Raw genomic sequence first — 27554 nt, 5'->3', positions numbered from 1 at the left:
GCCATCCCTAGTAGCGGCCAACATCTCTGCAGTCTGTTTCAGTATGGGGGGGGGGGGAGGATGAGGGAGGAGGAAGGAAGGAAGGAAATTCAGTGTGCACAACATTAATTTCTGCAAAATTCTGCAGTGAGCAGTAGCGCTGAATTCCCCAGAAGGAATATTCTCATCTATCTACCATACTTCTGTAGACCCCTATTACAATAGTATCTGAGCGCCTCACAATCTTTGATGTATTTTTCATCATAATGAAGCACTATTATCCCCAAGTTACATAGAGGGTATAGAGAGATTAAGGCCTGTATCTACAAAGGTGTCACAATGGTGAGCATAGTAGGATATAATTTTTAGGTGCCTAGAAAAATCACAGGAACACTCTGAAATCCACAAAGCTAGAATTAGGTGCCTTGGCGCCCAACACAAAACACAGGAAATGACAAGTGCCTTAAAAGTGATCCACAAAAGCTAGCACATGAAGTGGTGAACTATTTCTGCTAGTCAATGGGAGATGCTGATGAGAGGTGTGAACTAAGCTCATCTCTGTCATGAAGTTAGGGACCTAAATCTAGGCTGCCAAAAGGCACCAATAAGCAATCCATGAATGGGAACCCATCTTACAGAGTCAGGAAGCTTATGCATTTCTTTCAGGAATGAGTTAGGTACCTCCTCACCCCACGCAAAATGGCTGGCAATTCCCTCGCTCTGCTAGAAGGAGAAAGGATTGGAACAGTGATTGGAGAAGAGGCGTTGGACTGAACTTTGCCTCTCCTGCCTTCCAGGAGAGTATCCTAATCATTGGATTACAGAGTTCCTTTCTCTCACTCTTGCTCTTTTTGGCCTAATGATTTGTTAAGTGTGTAGCCATCCATGGTCTTTCTACAGAGCATATCTAGCAGTGTAATATTTATGAAATACTGAATGTTTTTAACTACATTATTTCATACTAGCAGATTTGCCACGTGTTGCTTGGGTCTGTGACTCAATGTGGGAGTTTCTTTAAGGAAAATGTACCTGCCTTATTTAAATGGTTGTAGTTTTCAAAAATACAGTGTTATTTTTATGAAGTTAATTTTTATTTGGGGTTTCTTAAAAATGGATTTTTAAAATGTTTTGATATAATCTTTTTAGTACATTTTTAAATGAGAATTCAATAAGTATTTTTTTCTTAATCCCTATAAACTCTTATCATTCACTACATTTTAACAAAAAAGGACGATAGTCTTTTTGGTTTCCAATAACATTTTCTTGTAGTTTTCAAACGTTAAGCATTGATTTAGCTGCACCAAAACAGAGCACTACTCCAAATTTCTCCATTTTGTCTCTTTTTTGTAAGGTTTATTGAGAAGCAATCCTATTCCAGTTTCATTCTATTTTTCTGGCTCATCTTGACTCAGACTCTTTCAACATTTGCTCAGTTACATCAGTTTTGCAGACTGTACTTGCTTTAGTGATTCTGTCTCTTTTCTGATTGGTTTTATGAGACGCAATCCCATTCCAGGCACAGCAATCTCCTTCCAGACACATCTCATTTTCCTGGCACAAACAAACCCTTACACTGTTTAAGTTACAAGAAGAAGCTGCAAATTGAATTTGGTGGTCCAAACTCTTACCGTTTAGGAGGAGTTCTTGAGCAAACAGACACACTCTCTAAAACTGGGGTGTCCAACACGCTAGCCATTAGCCACATGTGACTGTGGCCAGTTGAGTGTGGCTAGTTTGCTACAGAAGTGCAACAATAGTGGCTTCAGAACTAGTTGGACATCACAGCTCCAAAATATATAATAGATAAAGCCTAAAGCTACAGCGTGCATATCTCTCTCCAAACTATGGGTACGTCTAGACTACATCCCTCTGACGACAGAGGCATGTAGATTAGGGTACCGGACATAGTAAAATGAAGCGGCGATTTAAATAATCGCCGCTTCATTTAAATTTACATGGCTGCCGCGCTGAGCCGACAAACAGCTGATCAGCTGTTTGTTGGCTCAGCGCGGCAGCCATGTAAATTTAAATGAAGCGGCGATTATTTAAATTGCCGCTTCATTTTACTATGTCCGGTACCCTAATCTACATGCCTCTGTCGCCAGAGGCATGTAGTCTAGACATACCCTATATTTACCAAAACAAATAAAAAGGTCATTTTCCTTGTTAGCTTTAGAACAGCTGGGTGAACTTAAGTTCCCTTTCAAAGATGATATTCAAAGAACTTCAGGGGGATTTATTTACTAATTTTTGTCCTTTATTGCAATGGCTGATTGACAATGCTTTTTGGAAGGCTGATTGGGCCATCTATGTCAATTTTGCCAGGGATCTATAGACAGAGAACATTATCATGTACACATGTGCATATATATATACATACTTTCCCAACTACTGTTTATAATACACTGGTAGACTATACAGGGAAAATGGGTTCAGTCGAGGTTTGGCCCTCCAAAGTACTGTGGATAGTTTATACTGCACCTACATCTAAAATTGCCACTGAACCACTTGTTCATCATAGCTGTCCTTTATGAAGAAAGCTGGTAGGGTAGAGAAATTATCACTTTATTGTGGCAGGTAACAGGCCTGCCATGAGAGAGGGGGAAAATAAGCTGCAACCAGTCGTTCAATTACCAGCTTCAACTGAAAATATACCACTGAAGTAACTGGTCTATCAGAATATTGAACAGAGATTATAATTTTGGAGCAGTGTAGGTTGTGAGAGGTGACTAAATAGATGGTCCCCCACCCTTTGGCACTGTACTATAATACAATAACCCATCATCCAGTAATTATAGAAGCAGATGTGTGTTAGCCCACTATGGAGGCTGTCAGGAATGCTTTGGAGAAAGAGTAGCTATGACTAGAGATATCATCTAGAATTTCTCCCTCCCCTAAAAAAAGCAACAAAGAACATATATAAATGGTGACAATCCACTATATTACCAGTTCTTAGATTTATCTCTGGTGAGGCTGTTTGAGCTGCTAGTATAATGAAGTGAGCAGTTACTTGGGAGAGAAGGTGACCTGAGAAGCCTCTGAAACAAATATATGCAGGAATGCCACCTTCTTGCTTTGGATTCTCTCTTAGAAGATGTAGTTTGCAAAAGTATCGAGTACAACAATCAACTGTATAACAAAACATTTAGATCGCTAAACCATTAAAATCAGGTATAAAATTGGGAGTTGAGATTTGTTCAAATGTTTGCCAAGATTCTTACCGTTTAAACTCCTTATGTCAACATGATTAGACTCACAGGTAATTACTGAATATTTGTCCATTTCCCCCTTTAATAGCTTCAACATAACCTCTTCAGTAAATTGCTAATTTTTATATGGTTTCAAGGGAAAAAAAATTCTTCAGCAATCCTAGCACAATTTTCAATAGCCTCTTATTTTATGAGACTCACATCTATTTGTCTTCAGCTTGCTGTGTGTGCATCAGCTGGAGGCTGACATATCAATTAGTGGAGTCTGTTATCTAGTGCCAGAAGAACAGAGCTGCATTCATGTTGAGTGTAACTCTTGGTGTCAGCAGAGTAACATCTGACATTACTTTAGCCTGCCACATGTTCGGTTTGCCCGTTGCCCCACTCAAGACTCAGCCCACAATTCTCATGGCCCATAGGCAGCAGATGTATGAAGTAACAAGATGCCTCCTGCTGGCCAAGACGGTAGAAGCACTGGGATACTTGTCTCCAATAGAAGTTTCCTTCTGTGTCAGTTAATACTGAATTCCATTTTCACTTAGAGACAAGTCTCATCCATTGTGGGCACTCAGCAGCATACAAAGTTGCAACCTATGTGATGCTGTTTCCATGAAAGGTACTCATTTCTGCTGGTACAGAGCCTAGCACAGTGAGGCTTTGGTCCATTACCAGGACTCTTAGGTGCTTCCTCAAATACAAATAATAAATCCAGAAATATCCTAGTAAATTTTGGCACTGTGGCAGTATAAATATATTTTTTAAAAGTGTTAGATCTAGAAATATATAGAATCATTCAAAGACATATGGATCAGTGATGGATCTTTAATTGAAGATGTTTTCCTCCGCATCTGTTTTTGCCATTGAATGAACATTTGGTCTGACCCAGTCTGGTCATTCTAAAGTCCATCTAGCCCAGTATCCTGTCTTCTGACAGCGGCCAATGCCAAATGCCCCCCAGGGTATGAACAGAAACAGGTAATCACCAAGTGATTCCTCTCCTGTCATCCATTTCCAGCCCCTATCTTAAGATGCTATTTTAACTGGTTTAAAGATAGGAGGAAAAGGGCAGCTATAAATTATCAGTTTTCTGAATGGAGAGAGGTAAACAGTCGTGTTCCCCAGCAGCCTGTACTGGAGACTAGTCCTATTCAACATATTCATAAAGGATATGGAAAAGGAGTAAACAGTGAGGTGGCAACATTTGCAGATGATACAAAATTACTCAAGATAGTTAAGTCCCAGGCAGACTGAAGAGCTACAAAAGGATCTTTCAAAATTATGTGATTTGGCAACAAAATGGTTAAAAATCAATATTGATAAATGCAAAGTAATGCACATTGGAAAACATACTCCCAATTATATGTATAAAATGATGCTGTTATCACTCAATCCAAATTACACACATAAAATTAGCTCTTACCACTCAAGAAAGAAATCTTGGAATCATTGTGGATAGTTTTCTGGAAACATCTACTCCATGTGCAGCATCAGTCAAAGAAGCAAACAGAACAGAATGTTGGGAACAATTAAAGGAATAGATAATAAAGAAAAATCATATTGCCTCTATATAAATCCATAGTATGCCTACACTGACTATTTCATGCAGATGTGGTCGCCTCACATCAAAAAAGATATACTGGAATTGAAAAAGGTTCAGAAAAGAGCAACAAATTATCAGAGGAATGGAATGTCTTCTGTATAAAGAGATATTAACAAGATTGGGACTTTTCAGCTTGGAAGAGAAACAACTAAGGGGGAGATATGACTGAGGTATATAAAATTACTAGCTGGAGTTACCTGGCGTTGCTCGGTCCCGTTCCCCACCAGCCAATTCGCTTCTCCCCCACCCCGGCTTCCTGCCGGCTGGTTCTCTTCCTCCCAATCTCTCCCGGCCAGCCCTGCTCTGCTCCCGCCGGCTGCCCCCCCCCCCCCGATCTCCCCAGACCAGCTCCACTGCCCCCGACCCACCCCTCCCAGCACTGTTTCCTGCTGGCCACCCCTCCCCCGATCTCCCCTGGCCAGTCCCGTTGTCCCTGACCCCCCCGACCAGCCCTGCTTCCTGTCCCACCTTTCCTCCTGGCCAGCCCTGCTCCCCTCCTGGCTGGTTCCTCCCCCACATCAAGTGTGGCCGTTTAAAAAAAAAAAAAAAAAAAAAAGACTACCTGGTAACTGTAGCTGCAGGGGGCAGGGCAGATGCCCGAGCCATTGTGCACATGGGGGTGGGGTGAGTCCCAGACAGTACTTTGGGGCCACAGGCGGTGGGCACGTCACCTACGATGAGCGGGGCTGCCCCTGCAATGCGGTGCGGTGGGTTATTTTTTATTTTTACAGGTTGAGACCGGGCCCAAAAGTACCTTAAAACCTTCTCCTGGAGGAAAGGTTATGCCATGGAAAGTTTGGTTGTGGTAGGTTTTATAGTGTCCAAGTTATTAGAGCACAAACATACAAACATTCTCCTTTATATATTAGATGATTGAAGTACAGCAGTGGTCCCCAACCTTTTGGGGTTACCGGGCACCCACGGATGGCATCGCGCATGCGCCGGGCGCCCGGGGCGCAAAAATGGCTCGGGCCGGCCCTGGTCACTAGGTGGGCATACATAAATGTCCCGGCGGGCGCCATGGCGCATGCAGGCACCGCACTGGGGACCACTGAAGTAGAGAAAGTAGATAGGGAAGTGATATTTATTTCTTCTCATAGATAAGAACTAGGGGTCACCAAATGAAAGTAATAGGTAGCCAAAAGAAGTATTTCTTCATACTACCCAGTCAGTCTTTGGAACTCTTTGTCAGAGTATGTTGTGAAGGCCAAGACTATAACAAGGTTCAAAAAAAGATCTAGATAAATTTATGGAGGATAGGTCCATCAATGGCTATTAGCCAGGATAGGCAAGTATGGTGTCCCTAGTATGTCAGAAGCTGGGAACGTGTGACAAGGAAGAATCATTTAATAGTTAATTATTCTATTCATTCCCTCTGGGGCACCTGATACAGGCCACTGCCGACAGGATACTGGCCTAGATGGATCTTTGGTCTGACACAATATGACTGTTCTTATGTTGAATATGTTGTGGTGTTTTAAAAAGAAAGAAGCTACATTGGGTGTCAGATAAAGCATTTTTATTTTTGGTTTGTAGAAAGAAACATCAAATTGTCAACGTTTACTTAAAGGAAGGCTGTGTATGTTTTCAATCTGTCCTGTTTGTGGTTGCACTGTACTGATTATTGAGTGAGTTATTACCTTATTGTGTTTATGATTTACTAAATAGTAAATCAAACACAATAAGGTAATAACTCACTCAATACTATATAACACATTAATACAACGTGAGTTGATAGATACTGATAGATACACTCCCCCTCAGGAGTGTCCTCTTTTTGAAAGTTCAAATATGGTAACCTTAATTCTACTTGTTTTATAAAAATATAGTCAAATCTATAGACGAAACTTCTGGATTCTCTTCTGGCTTATTGAGAGTAATTTGGTTTCTCTCTCTTCTGGTTGAAGATCATCAAATCAGAGCTGTGTGAAAAGTTTCTCACATAACAAAAACAAAGCAAGCAGATAGGAACTTTGGACTTTTGCCAGTTTTAGAAGGAGCTGAAGTAAAAACACGCCTTTCTGGGACAAACTGATACTTATTTTCCATAAACAAATGTTAGATTTCATCATGATATACAAAGCTTTGATGATTTCATGACAATTATTGGTGAAAAATAAGGCTTAAGTAAAAAGTTCACAAGTTTGTCCATGCTTCCCATTCTTCTGCCTATTCCCTTTCCCTTCCGAGTCTGCAATGCTTTTAGCAGCTTCCCTTTCAATTGCCTTCTAGGAAAAAAAAAAAAGTCAGTTGGATGTTTTCCATGCACTCAAATAAACTCACAGTATAGTAAAAGAACAACAGGAACCTTTAAACTATATTAGTACAATACAACATTCTACAATTTATTTTCATACAGCATCACTTACACAAATGTGTCAAAAAAAGTATGAGAAGGAATAAAAAGAACACTTTAAAAGCAAGTTGGATGTATCATCGCGTGTATGAACTGAAAGAAAAGATGGAACGGGGAAACAAAAAACAAAGTGGACTTTACAAATGCTTAAGATGCAAGTATGTATTCTTACAAACTGGTCACAGTAAGGAGAGAATGGAAAGATGTATTAATTAGGTGAAAGATTTATTAATTAGGAGAAGGAAGGTATATTACATTTTTAGCTAAAGTAGAATGAAAAGGAAGGTTTGAGACCAGATGTGAAAATAGGAAGTAATTTAGATGGAGGTTAGTTTTATGGGTGGATGGCGCAGAGTCATATCCATAGCAAGGGAACAGAAAGGGTGGAACAGAATAAGCAAGAATAGGTAGATATATGGAAAAATGTATAATGGAGGGTGACTGGAATCAGCTTTGGCAAATTAGGAGGACAATTATGGCCCAGACTGTCAACTGATGTCAATCAGCATAGCTCCAGCTCTAGTGCAGATATATTAATTTACACCAGGTGAGAATCAGAAATGCAGTAGTTTGCTAAAAGCTTCTACAATTAGATCATCACAATCCGCCCCCCCCCCCCCGTCCCGAAACATGAATACTTGTAGTCATTGGGTGGTAATGACAGGCTAATAGGGTATGTCTACACTACAACGTTAATTCGAACTAACTTAGTTCGAATTAGTTAATTCGAACTAAGCTAATTCGAACTAACGGATCCAGACTAAAAAACTAGTTCGAATTAGCGTTTTGCTAATTCGAACTAGCATGTCCAAATTAAGTGGACCCTGAACCGGGCTTAAGGATGGCCGGAAGCAGTGCCGGCAGGGCATCAGAGGAGGACTTAGAGCGTGGAGATGCTGTCTCAGGCTAGCCGAGGGCTGTGCTTAAAGGGACCCAACCCCCACCCCGGACAGACAGTTCTCAGGGGTGCCCCGCTTGCAAAGCAGTCCTGGCTTGGATTGCCCGGACTACCCACACTGGGCACATCACACTACTCGGCCATCAGCCCGGCTGCATTTGCCGCAGGCTGCCATCTGGAGAAAGGGGGCAATTGGGGGGCTGCAGGAGAGCTTCCACCCCCAGAAGCCCGCAGAGCCAGCCCAGTCCTCCCCATCGGGGGCTCGTACCCCATTCCTCCCTCACCTCCTTCCACTTACCGTTCCCTAGCCCCTCTTCTTGATGTACAAAATAAAGATAACGTGTCTTCCAAAATGGAATCTGTCTTTATTGAACAAAACTGGGGGAGACTGGGAAAAGGAGGTGGGAGAGGGGAAGAGAGAGACTGGGAGAGGGGAGGGCAACTAAAATGATCAGGGGTTGGGAACAGGTCCCATATGAAGAGAGGCTAAAGAGACTGGGACTTTTCAGTTTAGAAAAGAGGAGATGGAGGGGGGACAGGATAGAGGTCTCTAAAAGCAGGAGTGGGGTGGAGAGGGTGCATACAGAAAAGTTCTTCATTAGTTCCCATAAAGAAGGACTAGAAGACACCAAAGGAAAGGAATGGGTAGCAGGCTTCAAAAGTAGTAACAGAAAGTTGTTCTTCACAAAGCAAAGAGTCAACCTGTGGAACTCCTTGCTGCAGGAGGCTGTGAAGGCTACAACTAGAACAGAGTTTAAAGGGAAGTGAGATCAAGTCATGGAGGTTGGGTCCATGGAGTGGTATTAGCCAGAGGGTAGGAGTGGTGTCCCTGCCCAAGGTTTGTGGAAGGCTGGAGAGGGATGGCACGAGACAAATGGCTTGGTCACTGTCTTCGGTCCATCCCCTCCAGGGTCCCTAGGGTTGGCCGCTGTCGGCAGACAGGCTACTGGGCTAGATAGACCTTTGGTCTGACCCAGGACGGCCATTGTAAGCTCAGGGTCGGGGGTCTCAGTGGACCACCTTGATTTTTCATGCACACCTGCTCCTGGGTGGCCAGGCTGGCAGCTCTCCTGCCTTAGCCGGCCACTTTCCTGTGCCTAGTGTGGAGATCATGGACGAGGTCCACAATGTCTGCACTAGACCAGGCGGGTGCCCGCCTCTTGCGGTCCCGGGCAAGCTCCCGGGAGCCGCCAGCCTGGTCCCGGGAAGAGGGGGATGGCTGGGGGGCATCGGGTGGGTGGCTTGATCCGTGCCAGGTGCAGGGTCTGCTGGCTGGGTGCTGGCAAGCTTGCACCTGGCATGGGCACCGTAGCCAGCCCGTGGCCCTTTAAGGGGTCTGGGACCGGGAGGGGGGCAGTAGAGTTTCCCTGATGTTGGCCAGGGTGGCCACCAGGGAAAGCTGGGGAGGGCTAGCCTCCCTCTAGTTTGAATTAAGGGGCTACACACCCCTTAATTCGAATTAGCTAGTTCGAACTAGGCTTAATCCTCGTGAAATGAGGTTTTCCTAGTTCGAACTAAGCGCTCCGTTAGTTCGAATTAAATTCGAACTAACGGAGCGCTAGTGTAGCACCTATGAAAGTTAGTTCGAACTAACATCCGTTAGTTCGAACTAACTTTGTAGTGTACACATACCCATATTGACTTTTAATTGATTCCACTTTATTTTTGATTCCTGAAACAACAGAATAGTTTGTCTGTAACATTCTGGGATTTCTGAAATTTAGGGATAATGGAGCAAAATACAGGACTATGTAGCACTTTAAAGACTAACAAGATGGTTTATTAGACGATGACCTTTCGTGGGCCAGACCCACTTCCTCAGATCAAGTAGTGGAAGAAAATAGTCACAACCATATATACCAAAGGATACAATTAAAAAAAATGAACACATATGAAAAGGACAAATCACATTTCAGAACAGGAGGGAGATACGGGGGGGGGAGGGAGGGAGGGAAGGAAGGTAAGTGTATGTGAATTAATTATATAAGAGGTGGGATAATGGAGTTACTCTGGATTAGTAACAGAGACCAGATTCTGGGGCCTGTGAAAATAGAGAATCACAGTTGTAATGAGGGAAGTGATTAAATGTATGGATGAAGATTTTAGTAGAGGTAGGGTCAAGAAAAGGATAAATTCTGACAATGTTCTGAGTTGACACTATTTTTCCATTGATATCTGACTACATTTAAGGTTGAAGAGCTCAACATTATATTAAATAATGAGATCTTTTAAACTACAAAAAAAAAAAATCACAGTACAGATTGAACCTCCCTGGTCTGGCACCCTCGGGAACGGACGGGTCCTGAACTAGAGAATTTCCTGGAGTAGGTGACATCAATGTTGGCCCCTGAGCTGGTACTAGCTGCATGGCTCCACTTTGGCAGCAGCAAAGGGGCCAGCATTGATGAAGCAGGGACAAACGTGTGCTCAGGGAGTGAGGTGGGGCAGTTGTGGAGCCAGGAGTGATGCACAGGGCTGTGCTCCTAGCCCTAATTAATGGGCCCCTTGCCACAGGGTGGCTCTGTGCTCCCAGATCCCAGCTGTGGGGTCCTGCAGCCCTGAGCCACCTTCCCCCCAGTGGCCCCTAATCCTCCCTCACTGAGCTTGAGCCCAGGAAATCAGCTATTTGTGGTGCTCTAGAAGATCTGGAAGGAGTTTCTGAGCACAGGCCCCAGTTTTTCCCATGAGTGCTCCAGCCCGAGAGCACCCACAGATGCCAGACCACAAATATTGCTGGACGAGAAAAATCTGGATTATAGAGGTTTAACTTGTATAACTGAATAGTAAAAAATTAAAAGAACAAGAGTCTCTATAGCAGCAATAAAGAGAAAGCATGAATTAATGAGCCTGTTTTGTTCAAATATAAAACTTTTTTTTTAAATTACAAAAGTTAAACTGTTGATGCAAATTTTTATTTTTAAAAGCTGTTTAAACCTTACTTCTATTTATAGCCCAAGAACTGGCAATTCTGATATACAAAATTAAATGTGTCTAAATCAGTTGGATACTGATTCGCTGAGAAAGCTATTCAGCAATATGTTATAAAATGCATGCACAACAGGGAAAAGAGGGAGTAAAATGTGGTTTGTTTCCAGTCTTCTAATTTGAAGTACTTCAGAAGTACACAATCCAATCCTTATGCATGAAATGTTGTTGCAGAGCACAGCTTCATTTATGCTGGAGCTTGCCCGCCCTAGAGTGCAGGGAGGCCGAGAGGCTGGGCAGCGTGGCCTTAACCTCCCTGCCCCCGAGCCTGGAGAGGCTGGGCAGCCAGCAGAAGGAAGGGCAGAGGTGACAGAGTGTGGGCAGGCCACTCTTGGCAATTTGGGGAGGCTTAGACTCTCCCTGCTTCTGATACCCAACACACATGACAGGATTTATGGTTTATTACTATAAACTGTAACCCATTAACCTCCCTGTTTTTGTCCTATAACTACAGGGGCATTAACAGGCCAATTCGCATTGAATAGTTCATTAGAATATAACTGCTTATGCTAATTGCTGTTTGACTTTGTATTCAACTATGGCAGTGGTCACCAACCAGTAGACTGTGGTCTACTGGTAGATCTCGGAGCCTTTGACAGGTGTTCCTGACAGGTTTGGCCGGGAGGCTAAGTCTTGGCACTTCATCTGCCCCTCAGCACTGCCATGCTGCTCCTGCCCTCTGCCTTGGAGCTGCGGCCCAGCCCCAGGAGCCTCTTGCTTGCTGTGCAGGTCACAAAAAGAGGAGGGGGTACTGATGCCAGAGTGCCCCTCCCTCGACTCTGTACTCCATCTCCACAGAGTTGAGGGGGGCAGGGATGGAGACAGTTTGCTGGCTGCTTTTGGGAATGGTACAGGGCAATGGGACGGGTGAGCCTGCCTTAGCCCCCTGCACCACCACCTGGAAGCCACCTGTGGTAAATGGTGCCCAGCTGGAGCCTGCATCCCAAACCCCTGCCCTAGCTCTGAGTCCCCCTGCAGCCAAACTCCCTCCCAGAGCCTGCATCCATCCTGCACCTCAACTCCCCGTGCCAGGTTCACCTCAGAACGCCTCCCATGCTTCAAATCCTTTAGCCCAAGATCAGAGAACAAAATCAGAGACCCCGCCCTCGCACCTCAAGCCTCTACCTCACACCTGATAAAAAGTGAGTGAGAGTGGAGGAGGGAGGAAGGATGCGGGGCCTTGGAGAAGGAGCAGGAAGGAGACGGGGCATGAGTGTTTGGGTTTGAGGTTGATTCTGGATTTCACTTGAATTAAAAAAATTGATCTCATGCCTAAAAAGGTTGGAGACCCTGAGCTGTGGCATTCTGCTTTTCCCAGACCAGAGGAAGAGCTCTGTGTAGCTTAGCAGTCTCAAATTCACATCCTGTGAGTCACCCCTGACCAGAGAAGTTGTGCAATCTGACCTTGAAGTCTCAGGTGAGGGCCTATCAGTTCCTGTCCTCCAAGCCCTCCTCTTCCGGACATGACCTTCTCCTGCCAATGGCACCCCGTCCCCTGAGGGATGAGTACTTGGACATTACTGGGGGACCTGGAGCAACATCGCAGCAGTGGTCTGGCCTCTCTGCATTCCTTGTGGTGGTGGGAGCAGTGAAGTAGCATAGTACTCTTGGCGACTGCACTCGCTATGCTTCTCCATGGATCCTGCCACTATATGGAGTGCCAGGACGCCTGATCGCTGTTGCCATGCCAGGACCGTCGCCCCAGGTAATCCCTGAGGCTGTGTCCCTTGGGAGATGGGGTGCCATGTGGAGGTAGAAGATAGAGTGGTGGCAGGAAGGAGTAGGATTTGGGGGATGGGAATGAACAACCACTCCTCAGCCCGCTGGGACTCCTGGGCCAGTTTACAGAACTGCTTCGGTCAGAAATGGCCCATAGGCTGTGAGTTTGAGACCTGCTTTAGCTCAAAAGCTTCTCTCTCACCAACTTAGTTGGCCCAATAAAAGATACTACCTTACTAGGGTTACTAGTTTAGGTTGGACACATTCCTGGAGGTTTCATCACATGACAAAAATGTTTTAATGAAAGACTAATCTTTAATTCCTGGAGCTTCCAGGATCATCCTGGACTGTTGGCAACCCTATATCTCACTCACTTTATGTCTCAGATACAAGTATGGAAGGGAGAAGATGAGAAACCCAGACAAGGCTGTGGGAGAGAAAGAAATATTGAGAAGTTTGCAAAGATCCAGAAGAACTAATTCAAGGAAGTGGAACTAACAAAGTCACTAAATCATGTTCCCCAAGATAGGATTAAAAACAAAACCAAAGGCAGGCCTTTTCAATTCGGAACAGAACTCTGCTGACTCCCTCATAGTGACCTGCTTTACATGTAAAGCCTGGGTTGAGAGAGCTACTGCTCTCAGAGACACAAAAAATTCCTACCTGGAGCATTAAGCCAACCTTACTCCTTTTACAGATGTAGCAAGGTTGACAGATGAATGCTTCCATCAACCTAGCTACCACCACTCAGGGAAGTGGAATCCCTACAGCAATGCAAAAGCCATAGCGTAGTTTAGGCATGTCCTTACCTATGTCGGTTCTGCAGTGGTAACAGGAATACAGCCTTTGTCTATTTTTTTAACCACCCAAGTAAGCCAATCTTGGAATAAAGTGGCCCCATTCCATACACTTTTTAAACAAAAATACATATTAAGGTTGGACAAGCACAGCACCTCCAAAATTCTTGCCTCTCTCCTGGATCTGACCACAAGAGATGCCACCCTACATTAAATCTGATGCAGTACTTCCCCTACCTCCTTGTAAGTGGCACTTTGCAGAGGAGAGGGTCAGAGCTGCCCTCTTTTTTTTACTATCCCTTCCTTGCCACATATATCAGCTTTAAAAGAAGACAGGTTCTGGAAGCTATAAGAGAAAACTGGGAAACAGAAAGGAGGACCTGAGACTGGATGGAGAGAGAAGAGAGAGAAATAAGAGTACTGTACCTGGGATGGAAAGCAAAACAGAGGACACAGGGCAATATGCTGGTAAGGTAAGGAACAAACACACCTGAAGGAGAAACAAACAAAACTAGAGAACTGAATGAGAGGAGACAGCTGGTAGCAAAGCAAACAACTGAAGGGAGAGACAAAAGGGAGAGTGTTAAGGTAAGGTAGAAATAGGAGACAATGAATTAATTTAAAAAAATGTCTTGTAGGGCGGGAAAGGTTGATTTAAAAAGTTTTATGTAACATTTTCAATTAATGAGGTTTGACTAGAAGTCTGATCTCTTACAGGAAAAAAAAAAACAGGTTGGGAAGATGGTGGTAGCCCATCTGGTACTCCTGGAGCCTCGGTTTAATAAAAACCTTCCTGAAAGAGAGTGAAGTTCAGTGCTTGTAAGTGAACCAGATGCCCAGTCTAGTGGAGATATTTCAGACACACCTGAACACACATTTTTACTTACACACACACACACACACACACACACACACACACACACACACACACACACACACACACACACACACACACACACACACACACACACACACTGTATATATGTAGTAAATGACCAGCCATTTTGCAGGAAAAAGTAAATTAAAAGGATCTTAAACAAAACAATACCATCTCTGCAAGCTTAAAGAAATACTCATCCATATAGAAAAAAAATATGCATTTCATACTGAAAAATAAAAAAACCTTTTGACTAACTCAATTTGCACAATACATAAACCTCCCATGTCCTTTTATAAATATACAAGAATACAATATTCTCAAAGAAAATGCTAGTAGTTCAACAGAAAATATGCAATCATTTAAACAAATCTAAGCCATCTAATACAGTACTTCTGCCTTGTATGTTATTGTAAAAATATTTACTGCTATCAAGCAGATTATTATGATTAGGATTTGTTATTCAGCTTGCATTAGTGCCTACAGTATTCCAGCCACTTTCAAAATATAGAGGAAGCTGTGATGCCTGCCTCAAATAAATATTTCCTTTTATAGAAATATACTACTGTAAAAAAGAAGGCCATTAAAATAATAAATATTCTACTTATCTATGTATCTTAAATCACTTTGATATATGGAGGTCAAGATTATTTTAAATGCCTAATTTATATGTCCCTCATCACAACAGCATCAGAATACCTAATAATCCTTAATGGATATTTAATGCACGCAAAACATCTTGTAATAATTGTAATGAGAAAATCCTTGAAAAGTAACCCTTCATCTATATAGACTACTGGTAATGTTTTACTCTATTCTAATTGAAGGCAATAAAATTACAAGGGCATTTATTAGTGCAGAGTTTGATTTTACAGTTATAAATACAACCTGTGTAATAGCTCAGATATATTACTATAAATATGCAAAATTATCACCTTTCCCACCTCCAGTTTGTAATAAAGTGAATCATGCAAAGAATACACCAGAGTTGCTATTGCATGATGCAATTCATTAACTTCATTAACTTGAACTTGCAATTCATTAACTTGATTAAAAATAAATTATTATAGTTTGTAATTTTGTTATGTAAAGAGTAACATATCTTCTGTCCGAATACCATGGGCAGTGGGTAAACCCCCAGCAGGGGAAAGCAAGACCCCAGCCCTGCCCCTTTTGCCCCAGGCCCTATACCTTCCGCAACTCCCATGGAGTCAAACCCCAGACTATTTTCCCCACCCAGAGTCCATAGCCATCCTCCCCCAGCCTTCCTCCTCCCAGCAGGTGGTGCAGCCCCAGCCTTCCTGGCTAGCTGGGCACCCATGCAACCCCAGCCTTCCAACCCTGCAGCACCAAAGGGCCAGGAAGTGTGGGCCATACTGCCAGATTTGAACCCTGGCTCCCTCTTTCTCTTCCTCCAGCCCCAGCTCTGGGCCAAGAGCAGCCTACTGCATGTGAGTATGAGGGGGCCTGAGGGAGAGCATGGGCAAAGCCACCCATCTTTTGGGGAAAGCACTGCCTTCCCTTGACTTTAGTATTCAGTATGGGCAGTGAATAATGATCTTATGTTTGCTGACCACCTGATACAACATGAGAGACTACTGTCTAATCTAGGATGTAATTGTTTTTTAATTTGAAAGTGTTTTACAAAAACTCATTATAGACACAAACATATTAAACACACCCATATACATGATAATGTTTTCTTGCAAGTTTCACAGAGGCACAAGTTAAAATCCACACCCATTGTTTTTTTTCTTGCATGAGACACACAGATGTATGGAACTTCAACAGTGATATTTTTGTACTATGCTTAATGAAAACCACAAGGAAGCTACTTTTACTTTTGCCAGCAGTTTAGCAGTATTATGGAATTTCACCAATTTTTTTTGAAGAATTAAAGTTTGAGAACAAGACATGGATTCACTCTTATGGCTAATGGAAAAAGCAGCAATGACTACTGCTACTCTTCAAGAACTAATGCCTAATGTTCTTTGCCGATTAAAAGAGAATTCTCCTCTGTGCACATTAGAAAAATAAAAAAGAACATGCTTGGTAATGAGATCACAGTTCTGCTGGCAACTTTATATAATCAAACAGTAAAAACAATTCTTGTCTTTTGTTTTGGCTTCTGGTAGGAGAAGGTGCTAACTACTTTTACATATGGAGACAAGTGGATATGAGCCATAGTAAACTATCTTCAGTGCTCAATAGCAAAATTTTTGGAAAAATATTAAACCTATTATATAAATACAATATTGTCATCTAAGTCTGCTTCTGAAGCCTTGTGCATCAAAGTATCTCAAACTGTATGTCCAACACATAGGAAATGTCATTGTTATGCCATATTTACTAGGGCTGTCAAGCAATTAAAAAAAATCATTGCACAATTAATCACGTTCACTGCCCCTTTGAAATGCAGCAGCGGCGTTTCAAAGGCGCAGTACCGCAGGAGCCCAGGATCAGCTGCAGTCCCCAGCTGACCCCGGCTCCATGCAGCGCTGTCCCTTGGAAAGGCTTCCCCTGGCATTAACGGCCACTCCAGACAGCGCAGCATTAACTCCTGCGATTAATGCATTAAAAGGATTAACACATTAATCGCAGGTGTTAACACAGGTCAATTGACAGCCCTAATATTTACATTTTTTTACTGGGATAATCTCATGATTAAACATTTTTGGGAGGGTTAGAACAGGGCAGCCCTCATACATGTCATAAAGCCACAACTGTTAACTCCTGACGGAATTCTGCACCACTGTAGCATGTGCAGAATTTATATACCCTGTAGATTTTTTTTCTCTGCAGAAAATATATTCTGCTGGAGATGCGCTGCAGTTACTTATTTTGTCCACCAGGGGTTGCTTTGCCATCAAACAAAATCAGCCTGCTCATTGGTCACTGGCTGTAACAGTCAGCAGCTGACAGGGAGAGATCAGAGGCCACATTCCTCACAGGGCTCTGCCTGTAGGGCCATATGAGGAGGCACAGGATGTGTGGGGGAGGGAAGGACAGACAGCATGGGGCACATGAGGCTGCTGATTGGGGATCACATAAATAGGAATTTAGAAGGACTGGAGGGACAGTCTGAAACTGGGTCTGTAGGACAGTAGGAGTGCAGGGGTACATGGGGAAAGGGTCAGATGTGCCCAACTAATTGGAAGAAGTCAGCCAGGGACTGCATGGAGGAGGTTCCCCAACTCACAATCCCACCAACTCCCCCCATAACTATTCGATACATCTCCCACCCAACCCCAACAACTCTCCAAGATCACAAGCTCCTTCCTAGCAATTACTTCTCCCTCCCTCAGCTCTTCCATTACCCCCAACTTCCCACAAGCCTTTGCACTGCTTTTGAGGGGTGAGAGAAATACATTTTTGAACAGTATTGTAATTAAAATGAATTGGTAATCTAAGTTCTGTATTAATATGCCTAACAAGGAATCTATTTGTTGTCTACATTTCCTGAATCTTTTTTGTTGTCTACATTGTTACAGACATACTTGCTGATAGGTATTCTGAAATAAATTACCAAATTAATTGAAACTGGCATAATTATATTGTGTTATGTTGACCAATAAAACATGCCGAATTTTAAAATATTGTACACAGAATTTTTTAGGCACAGAATTTCCCCAGATATAAATTGTGAAATACTGGAATAAAAGTAGGGGTGTAAGTGCAGAATAATGTGAGGTGCTAATAACATTATCCTTTCTAGAACTCAGACTCTGTTATACACTGGTGTAAGCTGCCACATGTGAGCCACATGAAGGTTTCACAAAAGGAGATATTGTGGAAGCCAATTACAGGCAGTCCCCGGATTACGTACAAGATAGGGACTGTAGGTTTGTTCTTAAGTTGAATTTGTATGTAAGTCGGAACTGGTACATATTGATGGGGAAACTCTAGCCAAACATTTCTCCAGAGCTCAGTTTTATTCTCCCACACCTCACTCTCCTCAGTCCTTTATTCTCAAGCTGAGGTGTCAGCTGAGAAAAGCCGCTCCGCGTCTCCCTGGTCTGCTGCGGGAGGCGCTAGCTTCGCGTCTCCCTGGTCTGCTGGGGGGAAGCAGCTAGTGCGGGGTTGCCTCACCCCGTTTGTAAGTAGGGATCTGATGTAAGTCGGATCCATGTAACCCGGGGACTGCCTGTACTGTAGTAGGCTGGTTAATGACAGAATGACCATCTGTCCCAATTTTATATGGACAGTCTTTTTTCTTATAAAAGTGCCTATTACCCCAAACCACCTGTCCCAATTTTTCACACTTGCTCTCTGGTCAACGTAGTTACAGATAGTGCTGCGGAAAAGATTACCCTAAATGAATGAACACCTTATTTCTTCCTTGTACAACTGTAAAAACTTGTACGCATTAGACCCAAATTCTCGAAAACAATTATATAACAAACAAATATTCAGAAGCAGAAGTATACGGGATGACCAAAATGTAAGTAGACACACAAGCACTTAAATGGAAGAAAAAACTACACTTCAGGAACGGATATTAAAATTCCCTTTAATTATTTCTGGTCCTCTTGCTAAGGTAACAATACATTTCCTTTCCCCTCAAATTGCACAGAAAAAAGCATTCCACGTTACTCATGTTTAATTTACATAAACTTTTAAAACAAAAAGTAGTATCTAGCTCAAACCATTGTAAACTAGCATGGCAACGTTAGTTATATGACAAATATGATCTTCTTAAAATGGAGATTCTCATTTGATGCAAATCCCACATTCACTTTTTTTTTTTTTTTGCAAAAATGAAACCTACCATCCACAGTAAAATTTCTGTGACTTTCTCTCATTCTAATCCTATTCCTAATCCAAACATTGTAGCACCACGATAATACACTGAGACCCAGGAAGTGTCCACTCTGAGTGAAATGCAAAAAGTAAACAATCAGCATTAATGGTGAAATGTAAGTAAGAGTTTTAAATTCTTTGACATGTAATAAGTTAAGGGATCTTTAAATATACACGAATATATTTTAATCTATCTACTATTCCCTTAAACTCAGAGATACATTCATAACTGGTCAGGAATTGTGGCTAGGGCAACTCACCTGGGATGTGGGAGACCCAAGTACCTGATCTTGAGCGCCCTAGCCACAAAACTATTGGCTACTAATCTGGAATCTGTCTGCCTCTCAAAATATTTCATCGAAAAAATAAAAAAAGATCTGTTTTGTGCCATACTTCAACAAACACAAATTTCAAAATCTTCAATTTTTTTTAATGAAAGAATTATTGCATTCTAGCAAACTCTAGCTACATTTTCACAAAAGCCAAAGTGCTCTGTAGTGCCACCCAGTGAAACTAAAGCATATTTCAGAACTAAGCTTCCAAACATCTGTTGTGCTAGATTTAAACTTTTCTACATTTCTTAAGTTTCATAATACGAAAAAAAAACCAGGTTGCAGCACCCTAAGACAGCTGCTCATCTGTCAAGAGACATTTTCAAAATGATTCTTTGACATTACACTTACACATCTCACTAAGACCTTCTTTCTTATTCACGGAAAGAAATTCTGTGTCTTACCTACATCTTTATTATCGATGCAATACAGGGAAAATAATATGCAGGGTTGGGGTTTTTGTTAAGGAAAGGATATTTGCTCACTTGAGAAGACTGCTAATTCTGAAGAAGCCTATGAAAAAGAGATACTTTTAAGATATTTGCATGCTATGTTAAGGATCCTGAACTACTACCAGTATATCTCTGAAGCTATTATTCCTGGTACCCCTTAGGGATGTAAGCAAGTAGTAAAGTACTTGACTACTCAACTACTCGCATTTCCCCTTAAAAGCCAGCCTCCCAGCACCATCCCTGTGGTGCTGCCCCCTGCACTGCTGCTGCTGCCTCTATCAGAGGCACCAGCACAGGGTTGGAGGGAACATGAAACAGCCTCTGCACATGGTGGGCCCAGCCTTGTTGCTGACAAAAATTGCTCCGCATCCCACAGAGCAGCCCCAGTCTGTGGCAGCCCAGGCTGGCTGCAAACTGAGGCTACTTTGGCAGCAGCCCCTGTCCATGAGGGGTCCTATTTGGGACCCCACAAAGACAGGGGCTGCTGGACCCAGCGTGAGCTGGGACTAAACAAGCCTGCCTCAGTTCTGGCTTGCGCCAGGTCTGGAATCTACTCTCCCTGGAGCTGTGCAGTTTAAATGTAGCAAGAGCCAGGTGGGCAGGCAGCCTGACTCTTATTATATTTAAACTGCAGAGCTGCAGTGGTGGTAGCTCAAGGACCTGGCAGGAGCTGGGATTGAGTGCTTTCCCTTATCAATTAATCATGTAGTCAATAAAAATTGTATCAACTACACAATTAGTCAAATACTCACTTCTTAACATCCCTAGTATCCCTTTGTTTGAAGAGCTATTATAAAGTTTCATTTTAATTATTGACTTTGGTACTGGGGGGACGGGAAGCTCAGCAGTTGTATCCCTTCCTCCCTTAAGTCATCTCCACTCTGTTATTAAAACAGAAAAGAAACAAACTGTACTTCTGTAATGTTTTATATCCTTATCTTTAGTCCTCATCCAGTTTTTGAAGTTTGTGTGTTTTTCTAAATTGTAAGCAGATCTTAAATAAACAAGATAAGGCCTTGTATAAACAAAGTTACTGCAATTCTTGCCCATTTTCTTACTGCATTATTCAAACGAAAAAGCTATTTAGTTTGCAATATCTTGCATGCTGCTGATGGATTAAAATTTCTTGAGGTGAGGAAGACAAGAACAATCAGTCCAGACTAGTGATTACTGGCCAGAGAGAGCTGCCGTGAAAACTTACCCCCTTCTGCTACTTTCACCAAATGCAGCAAGATTTCCCAGAGGTAAGATGGAGACTGTGTGAAAAGGCACAAGGACTTCTCAGAGCTCCCGACACAATTTCAACCAGTACACTGAATTTGGGCCTGACCCCCTCAATCACTTTGCGGAAGGGGCTTCTAGAGAAAGACGTTGGACATTCTCCCTGGCAGCACCTTAGAGATTTTCCTGTCCACTATAGAGGAATGGGACAATATGGTCCAAAGTATGGATGCAAATTGGAGTAAATATACTAACCGTGTAACCAATAATAATTTAATTGGCTACACAGTTAAACAACCGTATTTTTTAACCAGCCCTGCTGGCCCCACGCGATGCCAGCTGCAGGTTCCTAGTGGCTGCTAGCCCCACAGGCTCCTTACAGTTAGAGATGTTAAAAGTCATTTTAAAAGGTAAAAATCTTAGTGGTGACATGCTCCGCAGGCTCTGCACTATAAAGCTTAAGTGAGCTTCCTATTGCAGAGCCCACAGTGAAGCATTCCCAGGAGTGTGGCCACCAGCCTCTGCCAGCTCTGGCTCCAGGGAGGTTTCGCTGCAGCAAGGAAGCCACCTCCTAGGGTGTGGGCCACTGTTTAACTGATAACATTAGCCCATAAACATTAGCTTATCAGTTAGAGGATAACAGTTATACGAATAGCTTACATGGCTTTGTCATCAAGAACAAATCATGCCAAACCAACCTAATTTGTTTCTTTGACAGGGTTACTGGCCTTGAGCATACAGAGGAAGCTGTAGATATGATCTATCTTTATTTTAGTAAGGCTATCGACACAGTCCCCCCTTGGCATTCTCATACACAACTAAGGAAATGTAATGTAGACAAAATTACTATAAAGTGGATGCAAAACTGGTTGACAGACTGTATCATACAGATGGACATTCTGGTGGAGTTGTGGAGGCATTTGTCCTAGGGTTCAGTACTATTCACTATTTTCATTAATGACTTTAATAATGGAGTGGAGACTATGCTTGTAAGGTTTGTGGAGGACACCATTTTGAGAAGAGTTGCGAGCACTGCAGAGGACACAATTAGAATTAAAAATGACCTGGATAAATTGGAGAACTGTTCTGTAAGATGAAATATTATAAAGACAAGTGCAAAATATTACTCTTTGCACACAAAAAAAACAAATGCACAACTACAAAATGGGGAATAACTTGCTAGACAACAGATCTGCTGAAAAGGAGTTTATCAAATAGTCGAATAACAACTTGACTAGTCACTTCACCCCACTTTGCTGCCTCTATCAGAGATAGACAGCAAGGGGGGAGCAGGAGCAAGTGCTGGGGGGAACTGGCTTTAACCCAGTTCCCCTTAGCACGGTCTCCACAGGGAGTAGGGGAGGCAGAGGCACAGTGGGAAACAACACGAGTGAGGACTGTTTGAGTCTCCGCTCATGCTGGTTCCCACGGAGGGCGCTTCTGATTTTGAAATGTGAAACAGAACAGAAACAGAAGTGCTGCAGGGAGTCCCTGCTCGCCCCATGCTTTCTGTAGTGCCCCCCATAATCTATGAGAGGCAGCAAGGGGGGGCAGGACAGGAGCTGGTGCTGGGGGGAGCCAGCTTAAAAGCTGGCTCCCCCCAGCACGGTCTCTGGGGTGCCGCCTGCCGCCACTGCTGCCTCTATCAAAGGCAGCAGGGGGGATTGGGAATGCTGCTGTCTGCCACCCTGCAGACAGGGACTGTTGCCGCCAAGCAACCCCTGTTCGCGGCAGCCAGGGATGGCCGCGGGCAGTGGCTGCTCCTGCACCAGCCCTTGTTCGCAGCAGAGAGAGCTGTACACTCCGAACAGGGGCTGCTGGACTCAGCGCAAGCAATCCTGGCTTGTGCTGATCGCTGTGCCTCTGTATTTTAAATATAGTAAGAGCCCAGTGGCTCTTACTACATTTAAAATGCAGAGCTGTAGTGCAGGTGACTCTGGAGCCAGCACGAGTCGGGACTGCTCAGAACCGGCTCGAGTCAGCTCCTGGAGCTACCCTGCTGCAGCTCTGCAGAGCGGCATTTATCGACTAATCGTGCAGTAAATGCAAATTGAATCGACTATACGATAAGCCAGATAATCGCATTTTAACATACTTAGTATAAGCAGGAGTGTCACATGTAAGGTAACGGTCTTGCTGTGTTCAGCATTGGTGAAGTCTCAACTACAGCGCTCTATCTAATCACAAGTACCACCAAAGGAGAGTCCACAGGAGAGGGGGGAAAAATGATAAAAGGTTTAGAAAACTTGGCCTATGAGGAATGGTTAAAAATGGATGTGTTTAATCTTATGAAAAGAAATCTGAAGGAAAACCTGAAAGCAGTCTTTACAAGCAGACAATTATCATTTGTGTTCTAAGTCCGCTGATGGTAGAACCAGTAGCAATGGGCTTAATCTGCAGCAAGGTAGATTTAGGTTAGAAATCTTTTCCTAATACCTGTTTAGCAGGGTAATTAATTTCTTACTCATATGGGTGTTTTTAGATTAATCCAGTCATGTTTGGGTGGCACTCAGATAATACACAGTCAGGATCATGAAAACACTGAAATACACTAAGGTTTTCAAATCTTAAACATTCACTTGTTTATTAGACATGGCACTGAAATAGAATCCCAGTTCTGAAAATCTGTGACCTGCATGTGTTTCCACAGTTGGCTTCTATCTTTAGGGGCCAAAGTAATACCAGTGATACCATCATCTTCAGACTTTGGGGAAGCTCTGATCCAATCTTTAACTTGGCAGCTCAAATCATAACATACTTTTCCCACTTCCAGTCCCACAATGTACCTCAAAAGTAGAACTTGTAATAAACAAACTTGGACAACTAGATACACAGGAAGGCATTCTCTATATACAAATGAGTTTACAATGCAGACAGTTTACAAAGCCTTTACTGAAAACCTCAATGCCAAAATTAAAACAATCAATCAAACAAGAACAACATGACAGGTTACTTTGGACCTCAGGACATTCACCCCAACATTACCTGCAGTGGTTTTTAGCCATTACACAGAGAAGAATCAGGAGAAGTTTGAACCATCACAGAAACTTTACAAATGTGTGTGTCATATGTTTTCTCGCATTCTAATTTTCAGAATTTTCTAGAGGAAGCATTTTCTTGGTCTCATCATGAAAGAGAGTATAGACCTCATGAAGTTCCTAAGGTGATCAGATGTCCTGATTTTATAGGGGCAGTCCTGAAATTTGGGGGCTTTTCTTATATAGATACCTATTGCTCTCACCCTCTGTCGATTTTTCACTTTTGCTATCTTGACATCCTACAAGTTCCAGAAGATTCCAAACCATCTATAGTCCACCCACATTTTTACAGACAAGCAGCAGTAGTTGCTTAAACTCCAGAAAACATACAACTAAATATACTGTTATCTCATTCTTATCTGGACATTTGTCAAGTTGGAGAACAATTGTTCGTTCCCAAATACACATCTTAAGCAGTTAAAACAATAGTATAACCGTCTAATAAAAATGCTAAAACTACCTGCATTTGTGTGTATTTACAGGAGGTCCACAGTGGACAAGAGAGGTGTAACAAAATGTACAAAGTAAAAGTATGCTCAACTTTTCAGTTTTAGCTGAATTATCCATACCCTATCCCACCTCTTGGCAACACATAGATTTTTCTTTCCTTTGTTATGGTTCCCTCCTTTCCTCAAGTCATTCATTCACGGTCTCTCCTTCTCTCCCCATGTTCAATATGTCTCTGCCCTAGGGGTGTAAAGACAGTAAGACCTCACACGCTCCCATAAGTGTCTCCACGTTGCAAGTGCAGGTATAGTGTGGGACAGCAAGCACTCAGGCACATGGCACAGGAGTGGGAAGAGCCTTGGCTCAGCCTCAGTCATCATTCTCTTGCTTGTCAGAGACTTAATTCCTCCCCTGTTTCTTCTAGGGTGCCTTGGCTCTGCGCTACACCACCCTAGAGTCTATCAGGGGTGGGCAAGACAGGGTGCGCGGGCTGGATTCGGCCCACCAAGCCATTCAATCCAGCCTGCCGCTCCCCTGCCCCCAGGCCAAATTGAGACCTGGGGATGGGGGAGCGTGCAAAGTCTCCTCCCCCCACCAGGAGTGAGCAGCACCAGAGGGAACCAGCAGCTGTTCAAAACAGCCGGCAGTGTCCTTTAGGCACTGCTGCCTCTGACAGAGCGGGAGTGGGAATTGAGAGACAAGAGATTTTGTGCGCACCCCCGCCCACAGACAAAGTCTCATCCCACCCGAGGCCCCGCCCCTCTGCCCAACACTCCACACTTCTGGGGCAGCCTGCGACCACTTCCAAAATTTGTGAAGTGGCCCCCTTCAGAAATTATTGCCCACCCCTGGTCTAGATGTAAAATGATAACCTCACACTATATTTATGTCCACCTCCCTGTTCAAACTATTCCATCTTCATTTTCCTCTCCCCCATCCTTTTATCGGTATTCAGGTTTTTTTCATTTAAAAATTTCTTGTCCAAATTACATTACTAATAGTGCAGCTAAGAAGACTGAAACTGTCTATACCCTGCACAACTCCTTAATGACAATGAAGGAACAGAAGCAATACATACTTATAAGATTCAAATGCTTTCAGCTTCCATTTTTCATATGGGTGTTTAGTTCTCCAGCAGACACCGCAGAAGAACAGTTTAATGATTTAGTTTGAACTGCTGGAGAATACCTATTAGCTTCACTGTGCCAACAGTACAAGTAATCAAACTTCCCTCCCCTCTTCCATTAAGAGACAAACCAAAACATGCTTTTAAAACTTGTCTTTACCTTGCCGGAGGCACATCAATATTTGAAGAAACAACCTTGCGTTTCTGTTCAAGAAGACAGACAGAACGAGTGTTTTCTTTTTCATGCTCATAAATTCTGTTTGGTTTTTTGGTGTCTGCAGTTTTTAAATCTTCCTCCCTCATGGTCAACAGGAGAAACTGTTGGTCTGGTAATTTTTGACTGATGTCACTTTTTAGGTCATCCTGTTGAAATGTAGTGAAGGTCATTTCACGCTTAACGCTGCTGCATGCCTGAAAAATTAAAAGCAATTATTATTACATTTTTCTTTATTTCTTTTAAATGCAAGGGGGAGGGAGGAACTCAACACCACTATGCGTATGTCTACACATCAGTGTTATTTCGGAATAACTGATGTTATTCCAAAATAACACAGTGCACGTCTACACTACACGCCTTTATTTAGAAATAATGTCAAGCTGGAGGACTTCTCACACGATTCATTTCACGAGGATTAAGGGAAGTTGAAGGAAGAGTGTTTTTCCTTCAACTTCCTGCTGTATAGACAGCACAAAAGCTGAGTTAAGCTATTTTGACTTCAGCTACGCAATTGACATAGTTGAATTTGTGTAGCTTAAGTCAACTTTAGCCCTGCTTTATACATGTACCCTAAGGCAGCCACTTCTATCTAGCATCACTGAACTAGGTCACCACCTCTTTGCCCTTTACGGTCTCTAAAATTGCTGTCGGGTTTTCTTCAAAATAAATGTACTAGTAACGAAGACAGTTCAGACAATATCATCATCATCATCATCATCATTTTTGGGAAGTAATTCCTGACTACTTGATAAGGTAAGCAGCTTTGGATAACTCATAATTCTTAACCTAAGAATAACTCACACAGCAAAAGTCAGAGAGGTAGCTGTGTTAGTCTGTAAATCTTGTGGCACCTTAGAGACTAACAGATATATAGGATCATGAGCTTTTGTGGGTAAAACCCACTGCATTAGATGCGTTAGAGTGGAAACAACCAGGGCTCACTGAACCACGGCGAGCCCCGCTCGCCAGCCACGCTGTCTGGCGATCTGTGCATGCGCAGATCGTTCTGCGCATGTGCAGATAGCCCGAACCCGGCTCTTCTGGGTTGCAATCTACTTGTCACAGGCGAGTATATTGCATTTTTTATCAAGCCCTGGAAATAACAGAATCCAAAGACTACTGTATATACCTTGGATTCTGTTATTTCCACTCCAACTCATCTGGTGAAGTGGGTTTTACCCACAAAAGCTCATGATCCTATATATTTATTAGTCTCTAAGTTGCCACAGTACTGCTCGTTGTTTTCGAACAACAAAGTATGCATATTTATGCATAAGTATATATATTTACACACACACACACACACACACACACACACACACACACACACACACACACCTATATACACATATATACTATTTACTACAATTTTATAGCACAACAGAACAGTACATATTATCATTTGGAAGGATTGTGAAGTGTATTTTTACACCTCCAGGCATATTTAAATGAATGAGAAGCTCTTTAGAAGCCACTTATTAATTTGTCTTTTATTTGAACG

The 27554-nt window shown here is 42.8% G+C and overlaps 1 protein-coding gene across 3 annotated transcripts in view; it reads right to left on the bottom strand.

Moving 5' to 3' along the window:
* ZNF704 (zinc finger protein 704) overlaps positions 1-27554 on the bottom strand; it is a 203341-nt gene that overhangs the window by 95789 nt on the left and 79998 nt on the right. For all 3 annotated transcript variants that reach the window (XR_016348708.1, XM_075920471.2, XM_075920470.2), the window contains exon 2: positions 25997-26247. Coding sequence is in view for 2 of the 3 variants with exons in the window: in XM_075920470.2 (XP_075776585.1) it covers positions 25997-26247 (251 nt within the window). In the remaining variant the exon portion in view is untranslated. The remainder of the gene's footprint in view (positions 1-25996; positions 26248-27554) is intronic.

This window comes from Pelodiscus sinensis, chromosome 2, assembly GCF_052426305.1.
Source record: "Pelodiscus sinensis isolate ZL-2025 chromosome 2, ASM5242630v1, whole genome shotgun sequence".
NCBI classification, from domain to species: Eukaryota; Metazoa; Chordata; order Testudines; family Trionychidae; genus Pelodiscus; species Pelodiscus sinensis.
The sequence above is the reverse complement of the archived record's forward strand: the minus strand, read 5'-3'. Positions and strand labels throughout refer to the sequence as shown.